Source organism: Lacerta agilis, chromosome 2, assembly GCF_009819535.1.
Source record: "Lacerta agilis isolate rLacAgi1 chromosome 2, rLacAgi1.pri, whole genome shotgun sequence".
NCBI classification, from domain to species: domain Eukaryota; kingdom Metazoa; phylum Chordata; class Lepidosauria; order Squamata; family Lacertidae; genus Lacerta; species Lacerta agilis.
In genome coordinates this window covers 32,294,118-32,311,300 of record NC_046313.1, presented here as the reverse complement: position 1 = coordinate 32,311,300, position 17,183 = coordinate 32,294,118, and the positions used below count along the sequence as shown (strand labels likewise).

The window sequence follows — 17,183 nt, the reverse complement described above, 5'->3', positions numbered from 1 at the left end:
ACAAAGGGCTGTGCTAAAAAATGGATCCCATAAAATGAACATTATACAACTTTGGAGAACAACAGTGCAGAAGGTTACATGGAGATTCATGGCCAAAGAATACACATTATCAGAAATCTAATGGTCAGGTCAGAGCAGGATTATGGGTAATAAAAGGCAAGCAAGACTGATGTACAACACAGAGAACATTTCATTCTCTTGGTAACCGTGAGGGCTGGAGCTCAAAACGGCAAAAGGGCTTTGAGATTCTTTCTGTATACCATGCATTCAATATAAGCAAAAATGGCCATGGTGTAAAAGATTTTCCTATCATAGGCACTCATGTCAGTAAGGACATTTGAGAACCAACATTAGAAGGTTTATCAAAGCATTTTTTTTATTTAGTGCATACAGAAACTTCTTCAATAATATTAACAGTTAATGATAAAAATGACTTAAAACATCAATAACAAGGTTTTAAAAAACAACCCCATAACTAAGCAGTGGCTTTGATTCAGAGCAGGCAGAAGTAGGGGACAAGTTCACTGGTTTCCCTCCAGAGCAGATTTTCAGGAACCACACAGGAGATTGCAGGCAAAAGAGGAAATCAGTGGACATTATCTCCCCCCGCCCTTCTATCAGCAGGAGCAATCCATGAGCAGAACCCTGCTTGTAGGATCCAACCCACATGTATTTGGCCAAGATCAGTAACTGGAGTCTTTCAAATATTTATTCTTTAGCATCCTGCTCTATCTAGCTCATTCAGTGTCTCTCGTGGCACATTGATGATCAAAGACTTTCACATTCTAATTAAATTAGAAATGAAAACTTGAAGGGCCCGACAGCTGCTCCAAGATTAAGAAGCCCATTCTTTAATATGAATTGTGTTTGGACCAAGTTTTTTGTCCTATCTTGGGGGGAAAGGTAAACAAGTATGCTGATAAAGGATACAAAAAGAAACTAAAATCTGTGGTATTTCTGGGTGGACTCATGATGTCTGGTTCTCCCACAATTTCCTCTTGAGCATGGTTAGTGGCCAATAGTCATAGCTGTCAACTTTTCCCTTTTCTGCAGGCTGTGCTTGCAGTGCCTAAGTTACTATAACCAATTTCTCTGCAATGCAATACCTGAACTACAGCAAAGATTGAATAATATGTGGTTGCTGGATTAGGATTGAATTCAAATACATAGCAATCCTAAGATTTCAAATCATATTTTGCCTCATCAAATGCTTAGAGTGCCAAGTTTGTTTTCAAAGAACATGAGAGGCTGCGTACTATTTAGAACAGTCAAAATCTATATGAATATAGCATTAACTCCACTAAAAGGCTGAGAACTTCTAAACCAGATGAACAAGTTTCATCCTCTACAGCCATTCCAATTCCAAGCATGAGAGGCTCAGTTATTAGGAAAAGTTAATCCAGGGAACTATTGTCAGGGAAGCACACTGCAGATTTGCCTCCTCTCATGGGCCATACCTCTCTACTACACGTTGCTCTTTGGCATCTCGTGATGGAGCCTGCCAGAAATATTGGTGGGTCAAAGCAGCTTTGGCTGAGATGCGTCTGTTGGGATCATACAGTAATAGTTGCTGCAATTAAAAGGGGGGACACATAAATATCTCTTTTAATGGATTGATACTATGCCTATCATCCCAAAGGCAATACTAATTTTCTGTTCCCAATTATAGGCTTTGCATGCAATGGTAATGTCATAATCAGAAATGGCATAAATCACAAATCCCTGCAGAGCCACCTATATTACCCAATACACTTGAGGGTTGAGACTAAATCTCAGATTGAGCTCTTGGCTGAAATTCTGGTTTACAGCATCTCTGGCCCAAGGTTGTTTTAAAAACAAAACCCTTCATTCCAGCCTTTTTCTTACCATCAGCAAGTCTCGTCCATCTCGGTCCAAGTTTGGAATTAACACCTTCATGTCTTTTCTTGGCCATTTTGGGAAATTCCCTTTGTAATCCGGAAGTTGAGTCACTCCTGGCCATGATGATTCAGTAGGTGTACCAAGAGTGCGGAAAATACGGAAAAGCTGATCGATTTCGGAGTCCCCAGGAAATAAGGCTTTTCTGGTTACCTAGAGAAAGAAAAAGGATGGCTCACTCATCTATCTTTCCATAGGCACCCCTAATCTTTATCCAAGTGAAGTCCCAGGGAGAAGGAACAGAGAGAAATAAATACTGTTAACCTTTTAGTACAAGCCACCTGGTGCTGAAGGAGAAAGGAGAAATATACTAAACACCACACCAGATCCCCAGAAACACATAGTGTAGATTCGGAGCAGACTTCAAGCTTGTTGGATCTCCTTTGTTTTGTACTAGAATCCCAAGATCTACCAACCAGAGCTAGGTGCAAAGACATACAGTAAACTAAAGCAAGTTCAACATGATAATATAGAACATGAAATCTAATGTTGACCCCATTGCCCTATGTTACAAACTTGAACCTCATTTGAACTAAAACTTCAGTCATGTTTTATTCTGCTGAGAGCTCAGGATAGAAAGACAATGGGGACAGCCATGCGGAGGCAAATAGACATAAAAACCTGAAATGTATTAATATGAAACTTTTAAAATAAAAATTGTTTTAATTGATCTTTGCAAAAGCAATTGATATGGCTTTTCAGTATGAGCTGTATGATAGGCAAGGCTGAAGGAAGAGCCTAAATGCTTCAACCTTTGCAGTTTTCAAATGTTGTAAACAGTATTAGGTTAAGGGCTGCATGTCCTTTAATCGAGTGCCATGTCATCTTCACCACTTTCTTCCTATACAGCAGCAACCTCTAGTGGCTGCTGCCACATTGCACATCTTTCTCATAGCAAGGTGTTTTTCAGGAGAAGCCAGGTAGTGTGTGTAAAAGAGGTTGAAAACAAAGGGAACGCATCACCGATCTACCAGATAGATCTGTTCTGATAGGAACTTAGGGAACAGCCTTATACAAAGTCAGATTGTTGGTCCATCTAGCTCAGCACTGTTGACAATGACTGAAAGCGGCTCTCCAAGCCCTACCTGGAAGCACCAGGGACTGAACCTAGGATCTTTCTGCATGCAAGGTATGTGCTCTCTCACTGAGCTGCAAGCCTTCCCCGTGAGCCATAGTTCTTCCTTTCCTCATGCAGAAAGCTAGCCCCATGCAACTGGCTAAAGATCAATCAGATACTTCCAGATGGGGGCTTAATATTGTGAGTGGATTGTTCAGCTATCACAGAATGGTAATTAGCAATGTATGTTTTTTTAGCTTATCATGATTCCCATAAAGGAGAAATCTGAGTTAAGATGCCAGCCCATATCTTTTTAAAGCAATTGACGAGAATAATGTTATGTAGGCTTTGCAATAAAATAAAAATGCATGCATAAGGAATATACACCCCTCTGGAAGCATCCTCACAAAATTGAGAGAAAATTTTACCAAACCAAAATGGAAGCTACATTCAGCATAATTTTTCTTAACCGTAGACTACCTGCCATGGTCTCAACCTTCCTCAATACAGCAGTAGCTTGAGCCTCATTATGCAATGTATCTTATTTATTTGAAAGATACAGCACCCCTCAGAACAGTGTACAAATACCAGGTATAATGCTCAAATAAAATAAAACATTTTTAAATGGGATAAAAAATTGAAAGTAAATTTCTCCTTTACTAGGCTGTGATCAGGAAGCATATATCTAAACAGAGTCAGAAGACTGCAGCAGCAGCAATCAATGCACATTTTCATGCCCATTGCAGCTTTTAACAATATCAGAGAAGGAAGTCTTATCAAAGACTTGAAATTTTAAAAAGGTGGTGGTAAGAATAACACGTTTTGAATGCAAAACTTGGTTCTGTCACACAGTAGAATTAGAAAAAAAAATAAGAGCACATTGATTACATGATTCATAGTGTGTATTTCGGAAGATGACACATTTTTGGATATTTGTAATGTTAAGAGTATACGTTAACTCAGCATCACTGGTTTTTACGTCATCCAGATGACACAGTGCACCAGCTGCTTCTCTTGCCAAAATGCAAGTATTGATTTGAGCTTCAATACTGACTTCTGGGCTAAGGGCTCAGATTACAAATTATCTTCAGAGAGAGTGTGTGAGACAAAGACAAGGGGAGCTAGGTAGAGATAAATACAAACAAGGCACAATTACCACATAAAATATTCATAAGAAATTAACATTTTTGTGCGTCTAAAACGCAGTGCACTTTACTTTTGAATAAAAAAAACTGAAGTCTATTACCATTTCTGCAAATATGCAGCCAATGCTCCAGATATCCACAGCTGTTGAGTAGAATTTACAACCTAGTAAAATTTCAGGAGCTCGATACCATAAAGTTACAACCTAGAAGGAACCACATTTAAAGCTTGAGTTCAGTTTATGCTTTTTATGTATTCAAATGCCTTTCCACCCTCAGTTAAAAAACTTTTATGATTGAGCCCATAAACTTTCATGGTGCAGACTTTTGCAATAAATTGTTCTCACTCGGATGAAGTCCACTGGACTGCACCATGGCCTCTTGAACGCCAGCCAGAAAAGCAGGTGTTGCTATCCCTCCTTGCAGGTGGGGGCATGGCTGCCGTGCATCCCGCGGGGCGTGGCATGACACCTGCAGGGGCGTGGCATGCACTCTGGGGGCATGGTGCGCTGCCCGCAGGGGTGTAGCACCCAGCACAGTGGGGGGTGCGAATGCGTGTCTGGGGGCGGTGGCCATGATGGTACCCCCCTCCCCGATGGTACCGGGGGTGGTACGCTCCCCCCGCCCCCGTTCCTCTGACAGTGAAAGGAAACTGATGGAGCAATGAGCTCAGAAGCAAGATGGCTGCATCCTCTTTTTCTGGCTCAGCACATTAAAAAAATCTAAATTCCTGGAGAGAAACCATGTTAGTCTGAGGTAGTAAAAACATACCTTCAAAATGAACAAATGTATTGTGGTGTGAACTTTTAATCTGCAGATGCTCCAATAAATTTATTAGTCTTGCCCCAGAACATTAAAGGTATAGGCACAGTCTTTACGTTAAAGTCTGCCAATTGCAGTTCCAATCCATTCTTTGCATAAGACTAGATATCATAATAGCTCATTTCATGGCTACTTTTCTTCTCACTTCATATCAAATAAGATAGCCAGAGCAGCACCCTGACAGGGTCTCATGCATCTTTAAGTGTTTCAAAGGTAGGAAAATCCTACCATTGTGGAGCATCACAGCAGCACTCTGGTGGTGCAAAATCTGCCTCAAAAACTGTGTTTACACAAATACACACACATACCTTCTCAGAGGATGACTTGGCAACCTTCTTGCCTACTAACAACATTAAGAAAGAGGAGAAGGAGATGATGACGAACATTACCTCATGAGTGTAAGTACGCAGTGGAACACCAAAGGCTCTTGCTAGGCCAAAATCAGCTAGTTTGATGGCTCCCATTTCGTTTATAAGTAAGTTCTGGGGCTTCAGATCTCTGTGGATGACTCTGTGGGAGTGACAGAAGCTTACACCTTGTAGCAGTTGATAAAGGTAGCTCTAAGGAGAAGCAAAGGTTTCAGAGAGTATGGACTCAGCTACATTAGTAAAAAAAAAAAAAACCAAGCATTTAAAATGCATTATAACACTGTGACACCAGATGGCGCTGTAGAGTTCCATCTTTCGGCAACGTAATTTCCAATTATGAGGTTTACAATGCGTTTTCCTGAAACATTATTTTTTTATGTGGCAAGATCCAGCGTAGGAATAAAGAAGCCATGGGCAGCTGGTACATAATATGCCATAATTCAACAGGATGTATCTTAAACAATTGCTTGCAAACAGGTTCCACGTACGTTGTTAAGATATTTCTCTGAGAACAGCAGTGTGACCAGATAAGAAACTTTCCACACTCCTTGTTAGAGTAGCTAGTTTGTTTCCTGTCAGGGCTCCTATGTCTTTTTTAAATGACAGGAAGAACGCAAGGAGAAAATTCAACAGTTAAAGCTCTCCTATGCCAGCCTTTGCCTGATTTGTTGTCTGTCAGTTTTTAAAGGCACTATCAGATAGAAAGTAAGTTAAAATGTTACAGGCCTTTCTGCAATGTGAATGTCTTTTCAATGCTTCAAGGTCTAAAACACTGGTAGTTAACCTGCAGCCTGTCACATATTGCTGAACTACAACTCCCACAATCCCTGATAACTGACAATGCCGTCTGAGGCTGATGGGAGTTGAAATTCAAGAAAAATATTTCCAGGTATATACTGTAAGTGACTGTGCGTATGTTTGCGTAAACTTCTACCTTCACCAAACTTAAAGGCAGCTCCCCTGTACGAGACGAGTCCATGTACTTCTTAAGGTCCTGATTCAGATATTCAAAGACTAGATAGAGTTTCTTCTGACTGTGAACCACATCAAGAAGCCTGGAATAAAAATGGAATTCAGTGACTGAACATCTGGGTTTGGAAGAATTAATGCCCCTGCTGAACAAATGCATCCATCACTCCAACACACACACACCCTCCATTTTTTGGTACAACAGAAGGAGAGTCGGTGTGGGACAGTAGTTAGGGAGCTGGACTAAGAATGGGGAGACCCAGGTTCAACTCCTCAATCAGTCATGAAGTTCATTTGGGCTTTGTCTCTCAGCCTAACCTACGCCATAACCTACAGTTAAAACAGTACAACGCATCATCAGAGATCTACAACCTCTCCGAGACAATGACAGTTCTCTTTGTCAAGTTCTGGGAGGAAGACCTTTCATTGCCTACAGACAGCCACCCAATCTTAACAGCTCCTCACCCACAATAATAGAACAACAGGACTTAACATGGACACTGGTACCAGAGCCTGCAATAAACCCAGATGCCAACTTTGCTGCCACATACACCCAGACAACAGCATCAAACATATCATCCCAGGACTATTTGATTGCTCATCTTCTAACATTGTGTATGCCATCAAATGCCAACAGTGCCCTTCAGCTCTCTATATTGGACAAACAGGGCAAACCCTACGCCAAAGGATAAATTGACATAAATCTGATATCAGGAATCACAAGACAGAGAAACAAGTAGAAGAACACTTCAGTCTCCCAGGACATTCTATACAAGATCTCAAAGTAGCTGTCTTACTACAAAGGAATTTCAAAAATAGACTGGTGTTTCCCAATACTATAATAAGGGAATTTCCCGCAAAAAAAGGGAAAGGTTGACAGCTATGCTCCAAACCTGTGAGTGGCAGCTCAATACTTTTTTGATAGTCACCCCAAGGCTGTTTTAGTCTCCTCAAGGTGTCCTTTGTGAAAGTTGGCATAGGACTGCAGTCTGAATCTAGAAATAGCCTCTCTATTCCATGTTTCTATTAATCTAAGCAATGCTGTTATACGTTATAGATGAGAACAGCTCACATCTACACACACACAAAGTCTAGACTTTTTCTTACCTCACTATGTTTGGATGTTTCAATTCTTTCAGCAGGGAGATTTCTCGAATTGCTGTACTGGGAACTCCTTCCGTCTCCCTGTAAAGAAAGGGATTTGGTATCAAGCAATCTAATTCTTTCTAAGGAATGCTTTACTGGGTATCAGTGATTATTTCCACTCACATATCTTCTCTAGGAGAATGTTCATAGAGCTTGTCAGCCAAAGCAAGGAGGAAAAAGGGTGTCCCATCAATCACAAAAAAGAGAAAATGCAGAAAACTACACAGGTATAGGGTTAATATTTTAGCAACATCAAGCATAACATATGTGAACAAGTAAGGAATAAGATATTATAATCTCAATGCATTCTGAGTAAGACTCTTCTACACAGGTTAAACTACAACTATTAAAATATAAAATTAAGAAGGAGATGGCCTTTCTCCTCAAAGACTTGTCATACTCCTATAAGTTTTTTCTCCACCCCCTTCAATTCTGATAGTTGCCTCAATAAGAAAAGCATATGTGCACAAAATTTAAAAAGGGACAGATACATTCATGTGTCTCCATTGTCATATTTAGGGTAACTCTAAATCAGCCATTAGTCTCCATGCTTAAGGTGCTTGCAATTCTACTGTTACAGTAAGTATCCTTTACATTAACAGCTGGACCCTATTTGGAACTGAGCCTTATGTGAATAAATTCTGCCCATGGTTTTCCGCATGATATCTCTCAAATTCCACAATTTGCAATGTATTAAAACTCAAAATATAAATGCTACCTGAAAACCATTTCATGAGTTTTAAGAGTAGCCAATTCAGGGGAAAGTCAGTGAACTAGGTACTTACGAATCTAGGCGGATCTTCTTCAAAGCAACTAGCTGGCCTGTCTGTTTGTTTTTGGCTTTATACACTACCCCATAGGTGCCCTCTCCAATCTTCTCTACCTTTTGGAAGACATCTTGGAACGCATCCATTCTCTGTCTTCTTACTTGCTGCTGTAACATTTGATTAGACAATTAGCAGTAGTACTATCTGGTCATCTCTATACATCAAAGCATTTTGCATGTTTCCATTCTTCCACTCACCCTACCCCTGAAAAGTAATAATAATCCATTTAAACAAATAAGCACAATGCTTAAATAACATCTTTAATAATTCCTTTCAAATGGACTACTCTCGTATTTTCCAGTACATTAACCTACTTAAGTTAACTGAAGGTGTCTGGCTGATTACAATGACACTTACTGTTCCCTTTGCGCTATGACAGCCCAGCCCTGGGTCCAAGAAACACAATATGCATCCCCACATAATGGATAGCGCCTTATTGGGATCCTGCCTTTCCTTCAAGGAGTTCAGGGTGGTATTTGGGGCTCACGCCATCCTATAATGCAGATGAGCCTGAAAGGGAGTTGGTTTCATAGCGAAAGATGTGTCCCTGACTTTCCCACCGTCAAACTTTAGCAACTAAACCCCCCAGGACTTGTTTGTTTGCCTCAGTTGCAAAATTAAGCGCAGCTTTCGTACGAGTGGAGCACAGAATGTAGGCAAATTGCACATTTTTCACTCTTTCCCCTATCCTAGAAGTCGGGGTCACCGATGGAGCAGATTGGAGTCAGGACAGGCAAGGTGAAGGGATTCTTTACACAATGCCTAATTGCATTGGATCCACAGCCACAATGTTTTATAGGGTAACTGTAGATATAGGGAATATTCTTGTCCCTCCAACAGGGTTAATCAAAATATTTCTTGACTTAAAGGGGGGGAAGTGTTGGGAATATTCTGAATAAGAATCCTTCAAGAACATGGCATTGTTAAACGGAAGAGACTTACTGCACGTCGTCATATTTGAGGAAGGCCTTGGGCCCAGGCCTGCCCTGACACCCAAGGCACTAGCCACTAAGCCACTTGCGTTCCCATGCGAGTCACAAATTACTAATGTGATCATCCAAGGGTAAAATTAAAGCTCTCAGGTTCTCAGAATGCTTCCCACCTGCTCATCTAGTCTTCCATTTGCTTCCATACCCTCCTTGCTATTGAACTACAGTGTTTCCAAGGGGTCAAAATTCACCTCACACCACCACCAAAGTGCCTTTTGCCCACTAGAGGGAGATGTTCATATGCAAACTGTTATCAAATACAGTACAGTGTAAGAAAACACAGAGATCTCTTTTGCTGCTGTTTGACTAGTATACTCACAGTTTCTGCATCCCTTCCAACAGGGATATATTGTAGGAAGTTGGCAGGAGCAATAACTGCAGGCTAGACTTTGGCCCTGCTTTTAAAATTTCTTGCAAGGGGGAAATGATCAAAATCACATTATTTGGGCAAGTTTTTCTTTGCTCACAGGCGATCTTTTCTTCAGAGACTTGGTGATAGCACCAAAGCACTTGTGAGCCCTAGATAACTTCTGTTATGAAGTGAGACTAAGAGATGCAAATATCAAATACAGTAAATAAATAATATTTGGACATTCAAAGAATGCAAGGAAGGATAAAGTGGGCACACAGCAGCCCTGCAGCCCATATCCCCATCCCTGCTGGCTCCACCCCAACTTTTGCACATCAATATCCAGCCAAACACATTCAAAATCCCCCTTCAGACTTTTCTGTCCAACATTCGAAGTTCAGGAGAGGAGCTAGTGGGGTTGTTGACATTGGGGAAAAGGCTGGCATACACTACCCCAAAGCACTTTATTCTCCTTTGCCAGTGGTAGCTAACCTGTGGTCTTCCACAGGTTAGCTGGATCACAACTCCCATAATTCCTAACCATTGGCCATGCTGGCTGGGGCTGATGGAAAGAGGAGCCCAACAAGACCTGAAAGGCCACAGTGGTCAATTATCCTCAGAATTTGCATTCTTTGAAGCCTTAATATGGCCATGGTGTGTAGCCAAACAGATTCTGCTAGTTTTAGTTAGGCAGTATTTAGAGCTAGAAAAAGTATGTAACCATTCTTGAAGTATAGGATGAGTAACACATTTCTCCTACCTCACCCCCAGCCTTTAAACAATGTTAAAGGATTGCAATTATCAATATGCAAACAGATATGCTTATCCACATATGGAGAACCATTTTACACTTACAAAAAAGTTGTGATCCTCATCATTTCAAGAACGTGTCTTAATTTTTAATTTGAAGTGGTGGTGGTCTGTTTCTGACACTACAGTGAACATGGTGGTTAAGGTTATTGCACAGAAAGAAGTTTGATGCTGAGCTCTCAAAAGTGTGTTAAGGAAGAAATGGCACATGGGTGTATTTTTCATATCCCTTCAACACATTTTTATAAGTGGGCATGGCAACTCTTACCAGCACCAGTGATTGTGAGTTCAGTATTCATCTGAGTTAGGAGATAGCCAGGACTATTCTCTAGAAGGCAAATGTGTGTTATCTACATATGAGGTACCAGTATGGGCACTCTGCTAAAGGTTAGCCTCTGCTCCTTTCTCTGACAGGTTTTATTTCACAAGAAGATGACTCCCACATTAGAACCCCTCCCATAGATCTTAACAGCTGAGATTGATACAAACATAATTAGAACAGAGAAACACTTGTTTCTATGAATTCTAATGCAGATAGTAACTTTGATCATTAACTCTTTGGAGTAGAAATATCAGTCAAGAACCATGCAAAGTGCCGTAACTATGGGGGTGGGGGGACACCTCCTTTTCAGTATAAATCTTAGTTGAACATGATTATGGCTATGGCACAACTTTCAGTAATCTAATATCAAGGTGAAGCCATAATGGACGTTTAAGAATCTGAGCTCCCATTAGGTAATATGGAAATATAACCTGTCATGATTTTGTAATATTAATATATTGTAATATTGTAATATTTCTCTCTGGTGGAGAAAGGATCCAGAAAAGCCCTCAACAGATATTAATCAACATCCATTCAATCTCTCTCCCCCCACCAGAGGTGCACAACTTTGTTGTTGTTGAGGACTGCATTCCCTCAGAGGAAGTTGACCAATGGCAGGACCAAATGTCGACATAGCCACCACCCCTTCTCTCTCTTACTGCCATCCCTTCTCTTTCTCTGTCTTCTTCCTCCCTGTCCAGCCAGCTGCTGCAGGAAGTACAGATCACTCTTGCTGGAGGTCTAAGCTGTTTCATAGCAGAGGGATTTTGAAATTAGGCTAAGGGCTGCATATAATTAGGCTAAGTGCTACAGGTTGTCAGGAAGAACACAAATAAATAGCCAAGTAAGTACTAGTGAATCTAGGCATGCTAACAAATCAGCTTTCTCACAGTATCCATAAAGCCTGGGACTTGAAGACTGGCCACATAGGACTGAAAAATGAGCAAGTGAACATCATCAAGGCTGCTTTGTGGCAGTGTCACAAAAGCAAAAGAAGAATGGGCATTTAAACACTATTTAAATTTTATTATTAAACAAAAAACCAAAGAGTATTTAAAATCCAGCTGCTGTAAACTTAATGGCTGTTTTCATTATTTCAAAATACGATCGTAATAAACTCCTTTAACCCTTTGCATTTTGCATTGTTTAAATGGCTTTCAAAACACTGTGGCAACTTCTGCATAGCCTAGTGTAATATGTGAAGCAGTTCTAGAACACCGGGGGCATACTTTCTCCCTCTGAACATTTTATATATACTGTATATATTTTGGGGGGGTCCTCTTAAGGCAATAGCAAGCAGTACAATTTTAAGACAGCATTACAAACTGGTACTAGAGTGAAGGAAAATGGTAAGCTGGCCCTATTCAGTATAGTATATTACTAATTATGTTCAGTAATAAGTCCTCTCCTAATGCAGAGAGCACTAGGAGGCATTTCCTTCCAGCTGCTTCTCTCTCTCCTGGAAATATTTTCTCTGTTCCGTTATGGCCTTCTCCAGCAACTGAAGGTTTATTCCTTCCACACATGTAAACACACGGGCCTTTATCACCATCTCATTACCTGTAAATATAAAAATTAAAGTAATCAGAAATAGTAGTACCACAGACATACATGGATGTTAGCCAAGATGGTGCCCCCAGATGTTGTTGTACTCCTATCAGTCCCAGCCAACATGGACAATGTTCACAGCTGGTGGGAGCTGTAGTCCAATAACATCTGGAGAACAATTGTGAGAACAGGATGCTGGACTAGATAGGCCTAATCCAACAGGCTCCTTTTATGTTCTAATGGAGGCCACCACTGCATACGGCCATCAAAACAGGTTGAAGTCTTTGACAGGTGTAAGCAATCAGTACGGCATGAACACCTCCAAATGAACTTCAAAAATACATTGAATCTGTGTGGTTGAAATTAAGGACATGATTCTTCTTTCCTCCCTACCCAGAGGCTTAAACACACGTGCACTAGCCCTAGTGCCTCCCACACAATGTTTACTACCACTGTAGCATAAGTCAACATTTCAAATCTCATGGCTAGCTAATGCAACTTTTAATAAGTGTACACAAGCAACTTAAAGTTTCTGTATTGTACAATCAGGTCAAAGGTATTTTCCATATGCTAAGAGAGTCTAGGATCAAACGTTGCCACCTTTGCACAAAATTACAAGCCAGGCTGCACCAAACAAGTTGGCTTGCAGCGCAGGGCTAGCATGATTAGAAAATAAGTGTTATCCCTATGTGACAGTTCCAGAGAATGAAAAGAAAACACCAACAGGAGAGATTAGGTAACTAACTTAAACCAGTGCAAATTTTATTTTCCTTTCATGCAAAAGGATTGCATCAGAAGATCAGGGTCCCTATTCCCAAGACTACTTATTTTACCTTCTAGACCAAGGGTGAGGAACCTCCAGCCCATGGGCAAACATGCAAGGCCATTTCTCTGAAACCACACCTACCTGCCCCACACTTGATGCTGTATGTGACTACACGTGTGGGCCAGGTAGAGAAGCAGCTGCACAAAAGCAGGATTGAACTGCTGTGTGCAGGATCTCCTCCCCACCCTGGGGGGCCAACTTTTGGCAAGTGGCTGGGACAACTCACCCAACATCAATATAATGCCTGATGACTGGCAGGCGGGTGGTCCTGCCCACCTGTCAAAGTTGGCTTACTGGGGTGGAGGAGATAAAGGTTGGTCCACCAGGCCAGGATCTAGACTATTACTGGTTTCACGGATAGAAAAAAAAATACAGGTGTTCTTACCCTCTTTATGTTCAGTTTCCCCCAGTACAATATACAGAGCCCCAGGCTGGGCTTGGAATGGTTCCACAAACTTGGTACAAACTTGGATACAGTGCTGAACTGAAGTGTGCTGAGCTGTTAAGATGGCTTGGGAGCTGACCGCATCATAGGAGTGTAGCCTGAAAAACAAAAACTTGGGTCTCAAATATCTTTAATAATAAAGCATGTGAAATCATGTGCAGAATGATTTTGTTTTAAGTTGTCCATTGTTGCTTCATTTTTTTGTATACTGCTTAGAGATATTTTCAATATATTAAGTATTATAGAAATTAAATAATCAAATAATGTATTTAAATATAGAGAAATTAGATCTACCTATATCTGCTTCCCAATGCTAAACACTGGGTAGTGTTCAGCTAGGTTTTACTCAGAGACCCATTTGAATCAATGAATATAATTTAGTTGTGTTTATTAATTTCAGTGGGTTGACTCTTAAGTGAAACTACTTTGAACACCACCCAGTTAATTGAAAATAAATAACTGATTTCAAAGCTTTTCCCCCCAGCTAAGCATGTCTAATAATACTATACTGAATGAGTGCCTGAGCTCATACATACATACAATATGACATTTAGGATAAACAACTCAATGTTAGCCTAATGTTTCTTTCTTTTAACTCACATATTCATCTCTGTGCCAGAAAAATAAAATGAATATTTTACATGTGACTTTATGGATTACACAAATAATGAAGCATATGGCAGAACAGTACCCATGGATTACAACAGAGCCTAGCATGCATGAAGTACACATTTTAATTTCCCCCCTCCCCCTTCCTATAAATTATAATTGTTATTGATACAAAATACCTCTTACTAAGGGTCAACAAAGCAATAAACGTTGCTAGACATATTTTCATATCTGTAATAATTGTAATAATTTTGGCATATACACTTTGACATAACTTTGTTAATTCAGAAATGTTTATCTGAGTGTTTATCCTTGTTTTATTTTAAATTTTATATCATTGTTGCACATCATATTCCCTAATGCAAACAATGCAACCATGTTAAAAAGTTTAAAAATGAAGATGAATAAAAACTATGTTACAACAACAACAACAAATACTTTACAACATCTAATGGTGGCACCAACACATGGATTAACAAACTAACAAGGACACTATGCAACAGATGAGAACCCTAAGTAGGGAGGGGTGAAGAGTGAAGTGGTAGGTGATTTATTTAAAATCACTTCTATACCACTTTTCATTTAAAAATAAATCTCAAGGCAGTTTACAACAATAACATGATAACAATAATGATCTGTCACTTCCAAATCCCTGCCAGTTTGTACCATCTAGGGCAGGAGGTGTGGGGAGCAGATTTACCTCTTTTGGGTTGTCTTTTTTTAATATCTCCACTCCCCACACCTGCTCCAGTAAATCCAAGGAAGCCAGCATCTCACACATCTAAGTCCCCAAAACCATTGCATTTTATGGACTATCACTAGCTCCCACCAGCGGTAGAGCTAGCAGTGGCCTGTATTGCGAATGTCTCCCCGCAACCACCACACCCCAACACCAGCATAGGCCTTCCTCACCAACAGAGGGGCACTTCCACACAGTGCTAACCCGCTCTATCCTGCTGATCTCGAGGTTGGGCTTAATCGTTGCAGATATAGTAAACGGGAGACAGGAAACAAAACAATTTTTTTCACAGATGTGCAGGGTAGAGGGGAAGAAATCAAACTCGTTATGCTTTCGCTTACACGTGGCATTTGGTTATTTATGAATTTGGTTCTTTTATGAAATCTAAAGGAAGGAATCAGAAGGAAAATAAGAGACAAAAAGAGTAGAAGTAGTACAGTAATGTTAGATAGGATGACCAAAAGAAACAGAAATCTTAAGGTCGAAAGGAATTACACTGACCTGCCAAAGGTTCTCAGGGTCTTCCCTTCTGGGATCAATGCAGAGTTTATTTCCCAAGGAAAGTGATATGTCCCAGCATCTGGCAGCATTTTGCGCAACTGTTCTTGAGAACAGACCCTATAATCAGACAAAAAATGAAGTAAGTACTGGTATTTAAAAGATTATCTTTCCGCTTCAAGCCTTCAAGGTAATTAGATTCCCCTACTATGCAACAGCAGGTGTTACTTTTTCAGTTGACAGGTTTCTTTAATTATGCTCAAATTGATTCTAATAGACTACTACCTACTTTATTCATGATAATAACCTCATTTTAAGTACTTTGCAAGGTTCCCAGCCAGCTTGGCCATTGGAATAGGGAAGATGGGAGTTGTAGTTCAGCATCAACTGAAGGTCCACCGGTTCCGCATCTCTGCTGTAAGGGCAGGTAGCTATTACTATTTTACAGATCTGATGATAGGATTGCTATCTACCATACCTTTATCTTATAGTATCTCACTCTTTAGACGTCACTGCACAAGAAAGTGTCACATACAGTATTATACATCATCAAATATAGTCTATTATGTTTTGAATATCCCACTTTTTTCTCCAAGGAGTTCAAAATGGCGTACATGGTTCTCCTCCTCCTCATTTAATCCCTAGAACAATGCTGGCAGACAGGTTAGGCTGAGAGGCAGTGACTGTCTCAAGCTCACCCAGTGAACTACTTTGTTGAGTAAGGATTTGAACCCTGGTCTCCCAGGTGCTAGTCCAACATTATAACCACTACACCACAATGTCTCTAAGCAAACTAGGTAGTAGAGTGCCAAAACAAAAAATATGTAGAAGGAACCAAAGTGCAACAATAGAAAGAGGGGAGAATCTACCTTTGAGGACGCCATTACAAATGGAAAGCCAGAATAGAAACAGTTTAATAAAATAAAATGGGTATCTGAAGAACAGCAGCAGAATATGCCCACAACAGGGGACTGCATAGGAAGTTCTAGTTACATCCTCCAGCCCCTTCCAAATCAATATGCAAAGTCAATTTTTGATTAAATGTTTACTAGGAAAACAGACCTCTTTATGTCAAGGCATGCATTCTATTTGTTCTCCATGTAATTTTAACCACAACCATCCCAATAAGTCTAATAAATTAATAAAATTTAGCTGGGCCTCTAATAAGCCCCCCTCCCCACTTAATGTTTTTGAAGCAAAGAGACAATGAAAATCTTGAATATGGAGAAGGGGGGCCCAGTAGCAATATTATTCTTTTAATTATCCATATGCTAACCATCTGACTGGGTTGCCTCAGCCACTTTAGGCGGGTTCCAACAAAGTATTCAAACACAACAAAAACCCTCAAACATGAAAAACCTCCCTGGCCAATCTTCAGATGTCTTCCAAAATTTACACAGATATTTATTTCCTTGACATCTGATGGGAGGGCGTTGCACAGGTAGGCGCGACGACCGAGAATGTGCCAAGCACCACAGGCGAAAGGCAAACTACCTGCAAAGCAGCAATCGAAACACTCGTTTATATCCTCCTAACACCCAACTAGAGACAGTCTGTCCAGAATTCCCTTCTATGCCGCAGAGTTTCTGTCGCCCAGCCACGCGAAGCCAATGTGCCCTTAGCCACAAATCAGTGGGCAGGCAACGTTAACCCACCCTTGGTTTCCCCATCGCAGCTAAGGCACCTATTAGTGAGGAGGAGGAGGAGCAGCTACATGATCCACAACTGCTTCCTTGCAGGGCATCAAAGCGCAGGGAGTTCCCGCTCTCGTTTCCTTTCTCGCCTCCTCCTCCTCCTCCT

At 40.6% G+C, this 17,183-nt stretch overlaps 2 protein-coding genes across 11 annotated transcripts; both read right to left on the bottom strand.

The window, feature by feature from the left end:
• Positions 1-347: 347 nt before the first annotated feature.
• CDK3 (cyclin dependent kinase 3) lies at positions 348-9,744 on the bottom strand. Of its 9 annotated transcripts, none has more exons than XM_033139361.1 (8): positions 9,557-9,744; positions 8,207-8,355; positions 7,383-7,460; positions 6,241-6,361; positions 5,328-5,498; positions 4,221-4,322; positions 1,867-2,070; positions 348-1,570 (listed from the first exon to the last, which is right to left on the bottom strand). In XM_033139361.1, exons 2-8 carry the CDS (start codon positions 8,332-8,334, stop codon positions 1,445-1,447), a joined length of 930 nt encoding a protein of 309 aa, XP_032995252.1. In that variant the 5' UTR covers positions 8,335-8,355; positions 9,557-9,744; the 3' UTR covers positions 348-1,444. The 9 variants fall into 9 exon arrangements, with proteins under 9 accessions (XP_032995252.1, XP_032995254.1, XP_032995247.1 ...); XM_033139363.1 differs by having other exon boundaries at positions 8,207-8,352; XM_033139356.1 differs by lacking the exon at positions 9,557-9,744 and adding an exon at positions 9,351-9,466.
• Positions 9,745-11,987: 2,243 nt separating this feature from the next.
• On the bottom strand, positions 11,988-17,132 carry TEN1 (TEN1 subunit of CST complex). Of its 2 annotated transcripts, none has more exons than XM_033139366.1 (4): positions 17,068-17,132; positions 15,387-15,503; positions 13,478-13,635; positions 11,988-12,278 (listed from the first exon to the last, which is right to left on the bottom strand). In XM_033139366.1, the coding sequence occupies exons 2-4, from the start codon at positions 15,473-15,475 to the stop codon at positions 12,142-12,144; spliced, it is 384 nt and encodes a 127-aa protein (XP_032995257.1). In that variant the 5' UTR covers positions 15,476-15,503; positions 17,068-17,132; the 3' UTR covers positions 11,988-12,141. The 2 variants fall into 2 exon arrangements, with proteins under 2 accessions (XP_032995257.1, XP_032995256.1); XM_033139365.1 differs by lacking the exon at positions 17,068-17,132 and adding an exon at positions 16,878-17,024.
• Positions 17,133-17,183: the final 51 nt, after the last annotated feature.

Excerpts from the sequence above, each read along its gene's own strand:
- CDK3 (XM_033139355.1), bottom strand. The coding sequence starts at position 8,668 with ATGTGGGGATGCATATTGTGTTTCTTGGACCCAGGGCTGGGCTGTCAT. Across the intron at positions 8,356-8,605 it reads GTCATAGCGCAAAGGGAACA|CAGCAAGTAAGAAGACAGAG; the intron begins GTAAGTGTCATT and ends CAAATGTTACAG. Across the intron at positions 7,461-8,206 it reads AAGAAGATCCGCCTAGATTC|GGAGACGGAAGGAGTTCCCA; the intron begins GTAAGTACCTAG and ends CTTTCTTTACAG.
- TEN1 (XM_033139366.1), bottom strand. The coding sequence starts at position 15,475 with ATGCTGCCAGATGCTGGGACATATCACTTTCCTTGGGAAATAAACTCT. Across the intron at positions 13,636-15,386 it reads ACCCTGAGAACCTTTGGCAG|GCTACACTCCTATGATGCGG; the intron begins GTCAGTGTAATT and ends TTTGTTTTTCAG. Across the intron at positions 12,279-13,477 it reads GGAAACTGAACATAAAGAGG|GTAATGAGATGGTGATAAAG; the intron begins GTAAGAACACCT and ends TTATATTTACAG.